General features: G+C 37.9%; 1 protein-coding gene across 8 annotated transcripts in view; it reads left to right on the top strand.

Moving 5' to 3' along the window:
• Positions 1-12371, top strand: part of LTBP1 (latent transforming growth factor beta binding protein 1) — a 398930-nt gene that overhangs the window by 270462 nt on the left and 116097 nt on the right. For all 8 annotated transcript variants that reach the window (XM_019447806.2, XM_019447788.2, XM_019447769.2 and 5 more), the window contains 3 exons: positions 926-948; positions 4268-4367; positions 4868-4966. In XM_019447806.2, coding sequence (XP_019303351.1) covers positions 926-948; positions 4268-4367; positions 4868-4966 — 222 coding nt within the window. The remainder of the gene's footprint in view (positions 1-925; positions 949-4267; positions 4368-4867; positions 4967-12371) is intronic.

Below are 12371 nucleotides of genomic sequence, written 5' to 3'. Positions count from 1 at the left end.
GCAGGAGGAAATGGCCTCTGGTCCCAGATGCTGCCTCATGACTTTCTTGGTGGGTTAGGCAGGATGGACAGTTAGTTGACTTTTCCAACCACAAGAATAAAGCAGCAGCGATAAGCTATCAGGTACCCTGATTGCTTTGGGGAGTTAAGCATCTACCGAAATTGTACACTTATGTTTATGGAGACACTGATCAGTGAGGAAAAACCCCAGTAATCGTTGATCACAGGCTTGAGGAGTAATACTAAGGACTGATTAATGGGACGTAAGTTTTCTAAATACAAAGACACAACTACTACCTCACAACAATGTCATGACTGTTTAATATGGAATTTGTTCAACATATTAATGTTAATCTCTAATTAGATTTAATTGGCCTGTGATTTCTTTCCTCCTAATTTAGTTAGCTTATCTTACTGGAAGTTCTCTTACTTCAATAAAGATTAGGAGGACAGTACCCATTCTTAGATCTCTTATTGAAATAAGTGGCTTTCTTTTTTAACATAAACATCAGAAAGTATTTTAAACATTATTTATTACATTAAGGATAAGTATGTGGCCAATTAATGAAAATGTTTGTTTTGTTTTGTTTTTGTGATATGGGATATTCCATAAAAGTCAGATTAGGCATAAAATAATGTGCCAGAAAGTGTTGTTTCCTTTAACTTTTTCAGTTAATGAAGGAGTTGGAAAGAATTTCATTGCATCTACCTGAACTCCTGTAGTTAAGGAATGATATAACATGGATAGTTTTTCTGTTGGTTGTGTGTAAAATTCTCCACAGTGACCATAATTCTGCATTTTATTGAGTTTGATTCTTAATCCTTTTGGGGTGATAGTGGACTTCTATTGCTTTTTAAAAATGTAACTGTTATGTGGTAGATTGACTTAAACTGTACTAATGTCCTTCTTTCTTTTCTGGTTTTAGTGGCAACTGCACCCCCTGAGAAGGTAATTTATTCATTGTTTTCAAGTCTTTTTTACCATCAAAATGATTTTCTTTTAGAATATGTATGGATTCTTTTTAGACTTAAATGTAATAACATGTCTATTATTCATTATTTGGTTTGAGGAAATCTAGCATTCATTCATGAAACATTTATTGAACACCGACTATATAACTGGCACTATCCTGAGTGTTAGGAAAACAATAGAGAACAAAGCAGACAAAACTCCTTGTTCTCATGGAACTTAAATTCTAGTAAGAGAAGAAGGTGGGACCAATGGAATCAGAGGATTACACAGAATTCAGATCAACTCATGGCCTGGACTATGGATGGAAAGAAGGTGTTCTGACATGTTCATGCAACTGTGTATTCTCAGAGCACATATATGCTAAGCGAAGTACTTCTTAATTCAACTAAAATTTAACATGCGTGTTTGATTAAATTAGAATAAGACCAGAACTTACCCTTGTTAGGTAATAATCCAATCCAATACTAGAGTATTGGTTCTTAGAAATTTCCATCCAATATTAGAATATTGGTTCCTAGAAATTTCAGGGAAATATTTAATCAACTTGCTGGGGTTTTTTTTGGCATAAAATGGGACTATTAACTGTGAGATTTATTAATAGAAAATATGGAAATTTGCTGCGGGGCGCGTGTGGGGGGTTGGCGCCTGGGTGGCTCAGTCAGTTAAGCGTCTGACTTCAGCTCAGGTCACAATCCCCTGGTTCGTGACTTCAAGTCCCGCATCAGACTCTCCACTGACACTGTGGATCCTGCTTGGAATTCTATCTCTCTTCCTCCCTATCTCTCTGTCCCTCCCCTATTCTCTCTCTCTCAAAATAAATAAATGAACTAAAAAAATAATTGCTGGATCTAAGTCCTATCTATATAATATTGTTCCCCATCTGAATCTAGCTGTGATTCTTTAATAACATGAAAATTCGATCAGTATTAAATGTTCATACATTTATATATCACTCAGTTGACAAGAATGCAGTATTAGAATTTAGGGAGCATGAACACATATGTAAATTATTATAAATAATTTTAAAAACCTTTAGCTTATAAACATGGGACAGAATAGCTTTAAATGCTCTAACATAAGTGCTGAAAGAATCCAGACAAGGAGAAAGTAGGATTTTGGAGTGATAGCACCCAAGAAAGAAGAATGTTGTTATATTGACCCGAGAAGAGGGACAACACATAGGCATATTTGATATGCACATTTGCAACTCCCGGATAGGGTCTCTAAAGGTCAGTGTACAGTCATTTGCATGTTGTTGATTTTGAATTCAGTTCTGGTAGATACGTGGAAGGAATCATTCACTGTGTGAGCAGAGGAGCCAGCTCTCTGATAACCTCATCTTATTGAATAATCGCTGTTTTCTGTGCTGTTGATAATTGAGTGTATGGTAACTCTCCTGAAGGGTCTTAAAGAGGGCCTCAATGTTTTCTTGTATACGTACACTGTAATTTTTTTGGAGATGCGCCAGTGGGAAACATGCAGTCCTAGTCTTTGTGGTCTTGGCTTCTTGCAGAGGTCCCATGATGTTGAAGATTGATGAAGAGAAAGCGGGGTCGCCCAGGGGTGGGAAATGATATGCACAAAGGTGCAGTGGAGGGGACGGCAGGAGGTCAGTTAGGGGAGCCTGAGAGGCATGTTAGGAAGAGAATTTGGGGCTGCTTTGGAAAGCTTGGAATCCGAACCGTAGTTGTAATCCGTGGTGGATTACCTTGCTCTCCTCTCTCAGACTCTACTTGTCAAGGGGAGAACTGGCATTGGTTAGAAAGTCTGCTGCCCTGTGCCACTGGGGGAAATTCTGTCTGCAAGTTGCAGGAGTGCATAAACAGCTGACTGTGGTCTGCTCCTTGTTAGCATAGGCCATGAGCTGCAGGGAATGGGGAACTATGGAGACTGATTGAGGTCACATTTAATAGGTAATAGAAAATTAGTCTGTATTCTTAAGCAGAAGAGAAAATGTGGGAAAAGGTAGTTCAGTGTTTGTTATTTCTAGAAGATGAATTGCCCCAGGATTAACTGAGACAGGGAGACAGGGAGCTTAAGGGACCAATTAGATTACTACAGTAAGCATGATGAGAGAGAGTCTGGACTGCAGCAGTGGGCACAGTGGGTATGGAAAGATGAACAAATATAATAGGCAGTGCAGATGGGCAGGGCTTGGAAGGAGGAATGAGACAGACAGCGAGGATTGCAAAGTGACTTTAAACCTGGATGGTTTAATGGCTGTGACATAGCATAGAAATAGACACCTTGGATTGAGAGCCTGAATGGTTTTGGAGGGGATGGATTTGAGGTACTGGTGGGATATCTAAACGGAGTTAGATGAACACTCATGCCGACAAAATAAGATCTTTGATGAGCTACTCAGGTAGGATATCTAGGTTATAAAAAGCAGAGGAGATAACTGAAGTTAAGAGAGCAGTTAAAAGGGAAACAGACTAGGGGAGTGAGCTTTCTGGAAGATGGCAGAGGGAGGGAGCGAGGGAGGGGATGCACAGGGCAGCTGTGACCAAGTCACCTGATGAATACTTATAAGGAAGTGAAGGCGTGGGCCCACTGACCCCGCACTGCTGTCCCTATTGGCCTGATGGGTCTGTCTGCAGTAGCCCGAGCAGCTGTAACTGGAAGCTGAGCCACAGGCGTCAGTCTGTTTCTTCACCTCCGGTCTGGAGGACAGCAGTGGGCAACAGGCCGCATATGGAAGTCCCAGGTGCTCCTCCAGGTCCCCGTTTTTCTGATGCTCTGCCCGCCTATCACTATGCTGAGAGCTGGAGGTGCAGAGTTACTAGCTGCGAGTTAATGACACGAGTGCTGTACCCATTATGCAACCTGCAAAGCGTGGCTGGCCATCTTCCCAAGGCAGAGCCACATGTCAGTGAGATGACGGTTTAGTTGTCTGTTGAGGTTTATTGTGCCGTGTGTGAGACCAGATGTGGTTCCCCGAGCCAAGGCATGTAAGATGCCTGAGGGGACCTTTTGCTTTGGGCCCTAGGAAGTGGGTGAGGATGTATGGATGGATCAGCATTGCTGGGGAAACCAAAGACTTGCTAGAGTAGCGGGCATAGCTACAGTTCATACATGTATTTTTTTCACACAATTGCACACTTTTTTTGTCCAATGTCCTGTGATATTTGTTGCCTTTCTAAGAGTAGAACTAAATATAGTAATATGTGAAAAATAAAAATAATTCTTATTTTTAGTTCTTTTCTTTTCTTTTCTTTTCTTTTCTTTTCTTTTCTTTTCTTTTCTTTTCTTTTCTTTTCTTTTCTTTTCTTTTCTTTTTAATACATCCACCCAGGAAATACCTTCATTGGATCAAGAGAAAACCAAACTTGAGCCTGGGCAACCCCAGCTCTCTCCAGGCATCTCAACGATTCACCTGCATCCACAGTTTCCAGGTAACCTCTGTTGATCTGTGCAATTTGTAAGAGTACTTGGGATAAAAAAGTGAGATAAGAATTCTTTTGTCTTTGTTTTTAAACTATAATAAATCATTAGAACTCATAAATGATGTGCAGTGTGAGACATATACTTAAGTATGTTAATATACTCATAATATTAGTGTGAGGATGGTCTTGTAAGTTTTATAATGGTAAGAGGAAGATAAGTTTTTCCAGTATTTTCTGTGGCCAAGAGTAGCTCTATATGTGGAACGTTATTGAGGGTCATTGTTTGATGGGTCATTTTTCTTGGCTTTTGAATTGTTCACATATATTCTTGCTACATGTTGAAAGTGGGGCTATGTATTAATACCATGAGCTTTAGGGATCGATATCAGTTCTTAATTATCCAAGCACTACTGTGGTATGTTATGAGACTAAATTATGCTTGCGTTTTGAAATAGGATCTCGGTGCACCTAACAGGCTTTAATTTTTTCATCCCTCCTTCCTCATATAGTGGTGATTGAAAAAACATCACCTCCTGTGCCTGTGGAAGTAGCTCCTGAGGCTTCTACATCAAGTGCCAGCCAAGTGATTGCACCTACTCAAGTAACGGGTAGGTGTGCTGTTCCTTATGTTACATAGCCTGTGCAGGAGATGTGGGTCTGAGCCTCCTTTTAAATGGGGTATCAAAATTATGTCAAATGTATGAAGTTGCTCATGGCAGTGTTAGTCATCATAGCAAATATTTGGAAATAATCTAAATACTGTTAAAAAGGAGGAATCTTTAAATAATTTGTGGTACACATAAACAGTGAAATATCCCATAGCTATTAATGTTTTTTTTTTTTTTTAATTTTTTTTTTCAGCTTATTTATTTGGAAAGTGGGAGAGGGGCAGAGAGAGAGGGAGAGAGAATCCTGAGCAGGTCCACACTGTCATTGCAGAGCCCGATGTGGGGCTTGAACTCACAAACCACCAGATCGTGACCTGAGCCAAAATTAAGAGTCAAACGCTCAACCGACTGAGCCACCTGGGTGCTCCGGCTATTAATGTTTTAAAAGAATATTTAATGTTATAAAGAGATGCCTGTGGCATAATAAGAAATACAGAACACAGTATGATTCTGGCTTTATTTTTTAAATGTTTACAAACACAGAAAAAGATACAAAAAGCACATCAAAGTGCTCAACCATCACCAGTTACTGGGATCGTGGGTCATCTGTTCTTCCATATATTTTTATGTATTTTCAAAATTCTTTATAATAACTTGAATCACTAGTAAACATTATAAAAATTTATAATGTGAAACAGATCAACAGCATATATGTTAATACCCTTAATGTAAAGCGAGCTCTTACAAATCAGCAATAAAAAATAATAGAAAAGTGGGGAAATAATATAATCAGATAATTTATAGAAAAAAAATTACCAAGAAACATATAATAGGCAATGTCAACTAGTAATCAAATAAATGCAAATTAAAATAATTATCAAAATAGCATTTAATTTTTACTAGAGTAAAATTGAGGTCAGGGGCGCCTGGGTGGCTCAGTCGATTAAGCGTCCGACTTTGGCTCAGGTCATGATCTCGCGGTTTGTGAGCTTGAGCCCCGCATCGGGTTCTGTGCTGACAGCTCAGCATGGAGCCTGCTTCAGATTCTGGGTCTCCCTGTCTCTCTGCCCCTCCCCTGCTCACACTCTGTCTCTCAAAAATAAATAAACATTAAAAATTAAAAATATATATATTTTTAAAAATTGAGGTAAAACACATGGCTGAAAGAAATGTAAACTGGTTTAACTCTTCTAGAAAGCACAAACTGGCAAAATGTATAAGAGACTCTTAAATACAGAGAACAAACAGGGTTGCTGGTGGGGAGGTGGGTGAGGGGGAATGGGTTAAATGGGGGATGGGCATTAAGGAGGGCACTTATTGGGATGAGCACTGGGTGTTACATTTAAGTGATGAATCACTAACTTCTATTCTTGAAACGATTACTGCACTATATGTTAACTAGCTCGGATTTAAATAAAATTAAGAAAAAAAAGAATTTTAAAAAAGTTCAGAACTTTTGACCCAGTAATCTTATGTTAAAATATCTAGTGTGAGGAAATAATGTCCCCAAAGACTGAGACAATGATTTATATGAATGGATACTTACCACAGCATCAGGTATAATAGAGAAAAAGTGGAAATAATCTAAACATTTAACTATAGGGAAATAGATAATTATGTTACATCTATACATTGGAACATTATGCTGCCATCACATACAGTATTTTTGAAGTATTTTTATTAAAATCTAGCAGAAAATGGTCACAATACTGTTAAACACAAAATGAAGTATGGAAAAATGAAGGAAAGAGCACTTTGCCAATTATATAAAAAAGACTTACATATTGAGAACATACTGGAAGAAAATATGCCAGATATTAGCAGTGATTATTTTTATAGTAGGATCCAAGAGGTTTGGGGTGTTGTAGAATATTTTCTGTTTTCCATATACTCTATAGTGGACAAATATTTTTATATAGTCAGAAAGAGATCGCTAAAATGCATCATGCCAGAGTAAGGTCAGGATGAGGTTGGCAGGGTATAACAAGAGAAGCTAATAGAGGAAGGAGTGTGCAGCCTCTCTTAAGATAATCCTTCCTCAGAAACATGACACGAATGAATTTGCAAGTAAAAATTGTACTTCGTGTGTTAATTAGATGAATTATAGTGAGCATTTCACAGTGCCTGCCTATATCAAAGCATCAGGTTATAATCTTATATATATAAGGGTTTTATGTTAAAAACGATGGTACAATTATATAAAATATATATAATTTTTATATTAAAAACTTGGTCCATTTTCTCAAAAATGTGGATGTGAGTTCTCTTAGATATTTGAATTCAGACATCAGACTGAAAAGTGTTTTTAAAAAGCACCTTTGGGGGTGCCTGCGTGGCTCCTTAGGTTAAGCGTCTGACTGCAGCTCGGGTCACAATCTCACTGTTCATGAGTTCAAGCCCCGCTATCAGTGTGGAGCCCTCTTCGGATCTTCTGTCTGCCTGTCTCTCTGCCTCTCGCGACTTGCTCGTGCTCATTTTCTCTCTCTCTCTCTCTCTCCCTCTCTCTCTCTTCCTCCCTCTCTTTCTCTCTCTGTAGCTCAAAAATAGACATTAAAATATTTTTTTAAAAAAGTAAAAAATAAAAAATAAAAAGCATCTTTGTGTCCGAGGATGAAATGCACTTCACAGAGATGTGCAGTCACATCAGGGTCTGCAGTGCATTTTTCTGTCATTCAAGGCACCTGCACCCGGAGCCACAGCCTTGTCCACTTACTGGATGCCAACTGCTTTTTGCTTTTCCTCTTCATACTGTGTTAAGTTGTAGAGAAATAACAGCTCTTCTAATCACTTCTAGAATGATAAAATGAAGTGATAGTGTTTTTTTTTTTTTTTTAAATGGCCATGGCTAAAACAGTTACTCTATTCTGAAGTCATTTATGTGTCTGCTCACTTTATTAAACACATCTATAAGAGACTGCACCTTGGCACATCTTGGTCAACAAGGATCTTTTCACTGTTGATCTCATTATTAAAAAGGAAAATTGCAGTGTGACAATACATGGACAATTCACTAGGTCCAAATACTGTGTTTCTCTATATTTGTATTTTCCCATGTGAACGTACAGCTTTGTGCCTTTTTAACAATGGCTGACTTCAATGGATAGACTTCTTGCAAACTAGCTCTGCAGAGGTTAATTAAGTCTGGCTAGATAAATGTGTTTCGTCATTTAAATGCAGCTGTGTGAGGAATAACAAATTGAAGTTACTTAGCTTCAACTGAACTACAGAGCTGGTTTAAAAAAAAAATGAAAGTAGCTGTGCTTTAAGAAGTTGTTAGAAGACAGCTTAATTTGAGTTTGGCAGAGATACAGGCCCGACATCTGCTATCACATGTTTGAAGCATGAATATTTCCTTCCAGGAAAAAAGTGATGTTAAAATTTTATGCAACATTTGTAGGTGTTCCTACTTCCTATAGTAGAAGAATCTTTCTGAAACAGCCCATGGGGAGAATATTAGAGCATTTGAATTAAAATGGCTTGCAACTTTAGAGCTACACTGTAATCTGTAATCTACACTAGAACAAGAAGACTGTTTTGTATCAATTTTAATTTAAATCAAACTATAGATGTTCCCATTGGCTTTATGTGAGAGCCAGACACATAGATTGAGGGAGCAATCTGATCAGTTCTGTCAGGAGTATTATACAATGGCTCTTTCCCCTAAAACACAGAGGAGGTAACTCATGTTTGTCACTATTTATTAGTTTGTCTCATAAATTGAGGAAAGGAATAGAATAATACGTAGGAGTCTAAAATAAATAAAATCCGCTTCATATGGCTTAGTGATGATACATTTGTGATTGTGAAATTAGAAGTAGCCTTTTCAGATTTCTTCAGACACACTTTGACATGTAATAAAGTGAGCCACATACTTGCAAGAAATAAGTGTGATATTTTCCACTCTTAACAGCTGATTTGGTGGCTTGCAACATTACTGGTATACTGTTTCCAAATAAATTATACATTTCAGCATATAAATTCTTGATTTAACATAGTGTCTTAATAGCTCAAGGATAGGTTAGAAAATCAAACCTCTGGCAAATATCTACAAAGTGGAAACATCTGTTTCAATTGTTGTGGGACAGTTTATGCTCATTGTGGGGCAGTTAGGAAGCCAGGGCATTTTTGTAAACCTTTCCATGAGCTAACATTTGATGCCTTCCTCCTACTCTTCCCAAACTTCCTCCGTAGCCCTTGCATACCAGCCAGAAATTATTCTTTTGACTTCCATGACTGCTTTGTGGAGACCTTTGTAATTATCGTGGCCCAAACATTATAAAAACTATTGGCTCATCAGATCTTTTCCAGAACTCAGAACTGACCCCTTTAAAAAAAACGTTTGTCCCTAAAGCGTATTACTGGTGTCATTACAGCTTCTATAAACTATGTATGCTGTTGGAAAATGAACTCCTTTTTTTCATATAAAATCATCATGCTTTAATATCTCCAGGATTTATTTATTTATTTACTTACTTACTTGAGTAATCATATGATGAGGAAAAACATGCAAGATCAACATACTCATTTTCATATTTTGCCAAAAAAACTTTATTTTTCGTTTAATTAAAAAAACATAATAAAGATACCAAACTCCTAAATCCACTGTTGGCCTTGGTGGTGGGATAAATAGAGTATTTGGTTTTCCCTTGGCTTTTGGTCATAGCTCTTTTCCCAAGATTCTAAATGGAATTCTAGTGAAAGAAGCAGAATATGGTTCTTGACTTGGAGAAAGTGAAGTTGCTTCAGAGGCACTTATAGTAGAGAAGGATCAGGTGGTCCTGAGGACCCGGGGGCATGTGATGGGTGTTAGGGAAGAGTCTCCTGGGAAGAATCTCTTGATCTCTCTGGGAAGCCAAACTGGCTAAAGAAGGCAAGACCTTTTCATTAGCCTAGAGTACCCCAGAGACCAATAATTAGTGCTGCCTGTGTGAGGCTTTGCCGTAATTCTTATGCTTATGTCTACATACAATCTGCTCAAAGAACTGTATGTTTCAACAGAAACTGCTTCATTCTGTGGGAAGAGGGTCACATATCTAAGTGTGACTGACCTCTTGGAAAAATAAAAAGACCTGTCTTTTGTCTTCGGAAAAATTAGAAGAACTTGCCAGTTGTTTTTCAAGACGGCCTTTTGGTATAACAGTACTTGCTAGAGAATGAAAATCTCATAAGAGGGGAAAGCATGGGAAGAGGTAGTTAGGAGACTTGTGTTAAAAGTTCTAAGGTGTTTTGGAGGTGTTCTGACTCTCTGTTTGGAAGGGTGGAGTCCTGCTTAGCACATGGGCGGAAGGGAGCTCTGAGGCCGCACTGATGAAAGTTGCATTAATTCATTGCTTGTATTAAAAAATGGGACAAACAGGGTAGAAATCAAATACATTTTAGTAAATATCCCTCCACTCCTTTGATGTATCTCTTAGTACCCTCTAGTGGTGTCAGAGTAACATTTTCTTATATATGTTAGTGTCCTGCCAGCTGGGATCAACACTATCAAGCTGTGTCTCTATATAGTTTATCTATGAGGTAATCAGCTAAAGATTCTCAAACATGCCTCATAAATATCCCCAGAGCCTCTATTTTAGATTCTACAGTGGAAGAAAGGCCATTTCCTAAGGTTTCATCCTAAAACTAAAGAGTATAATTCTTAAGTATTTCTCCTGTTTTAGAGCTGTCAGAAGAAACAATTTAAATATGTTGGCACACCATGGCATAGGAATGTATCGTATTTGAATTAAACATCACATACTTTTGATGGTTTTTGGTCGCACTTATAAATATTCCATTCTAAAGCTGTGCTTGAAAAGTTACAAATACTCGGTTATCAACAAATTGGTGTGTGTGGGCTTTGGGACACTGAGTTCTGCTCAAGCATTATATGAAAACCCCAGATTTATAGCCTTTGAACTTGTTCTGAATCCTTGTCCCTAATATATTAACTCATCTTCTAACTTTTCTCTTTGCAAACTGATCAATATGTCTCTTGTTTTAAGAAAATAGCAAAGTAGACTCTAAAGGAAGATTAGTCATTACAAAGAAAATCGAGAGAAGTAAATACCAGTAATTTTCAGAGCAGGCATCTACCTACAGTATGGAATAGAGGGTTAGAGATGTGATTTTCACACTGTTCTTCTAAAGAATTCCTATCATAGAGAAAAAAAAATCTTACCTGAGTATCTAGGATTATAATCAGGAGAAGGTGACCTTTTCCTTTCAGATTTTTGTGGCATAGAAAGGATAATTAAAAAAAATTTTTTTTAAATGTTTTTCATTTTTGAGAGAGAGGGAGAGAGAGACAGAGCATGAGTTGGGGAGGGGCAGTGAAAGAGGGAGACACAGAATCTGAAGCAGGCTCCAGGCTGTGAGCTGTCAGCACAGAGCCCAATGCAGGGCTCAAATTCATGAACCATGAGATCATGACCTGAGCTGAAGTCAGTCGCTTAACTGACTGGGCCATCCAGGTGCCCCAAGAAAGGATAATTTTTGTTAAGGAAGGCTTCGGATTATAAAAGTAATTCAAATGCTCATTGTAGAAATTTTGAAAAATGCAGAAAAATCTAAAGAAAATACCAATCCCCATAATCATAACCTGAGATTTATTTTCTTGTCTTTTGTGTAGTTTATAATTTAGATCATATTCTATATTTGTAACCAATTATATCTTTTAACGAATAAACATTTTCCTATCATGCCAGTGATTATATAATTATGCTATATATGTTTTATAATTCATTTTTTGTATACTGCCACTTAAGTTTAAGCCATCATGTTAATTACTAATGTTTTTAGCCTTCTGGGTTACTTTATTTTTTCCATCATTTTACATTATACGGACTAAAGCACTCTATTTTTCTGATAGTGAATTAATTAGCACATGTGGGCTCACAAAAGGTATAAGTAGTTTGTAAATGCGATGTGTGCCATCCAAGTAGATACCGCAGGTCTGTATTCATATGCTTCCTTGTAAAGTCCAGGGACTTTCCAGATGATTTGCACCAATTGTCTCAAAGTCACAGCATAGTGCCTAACACTTGATGAAAAATGAAGAATGTGGTTTGGGTTTTGGAAAGCTACCACAGCCGCAGCCCGCAGCCCTCGTTTAGGTCATTTCCATAGTGTTTGTTAAAGCTCTGATGGTCACATCCTCCTGCAGAATGCATGGTAGGTTATTGGTAATGGTAGCACACCTGTTTCTCATCTCAAACCAAAGACGCTTCCAACAAGGCGGTTGATGTAGCTTACCCTGCCTGAGACCACCGTCTTCTCACACTGGACTGCATGGGCTCCTGGCAGCATGCATTTTAAGCCTTGTTGACTTTGTGTTGACAATGAGGTAATAGCCCAGGACAACCTTGTTTTAATGTGCAGCTTCTTTGTTACATATTCTTAAATGATTTCCAAAGGAACAACATTT

Source organism: Panthera pardus, unplaced genomic scaffold (assembly GCF_024362965.1).
Source record: "Panthera pardus isolate Hobbes unplaced genomic scaffold, ASM2436296v1 HiC_scaffold_26, whole genome shotgun sequence".
Taxonomy (NCBI): domain Eukaryota; kingdom Metazoa; phylum Chordata; class Mammalia; order Carnivora; family Felidae; genus Panthera; species Panthera pardus.
This window is presented reverse-complemented; position numbering and strand designations above follow the sequence as displayed.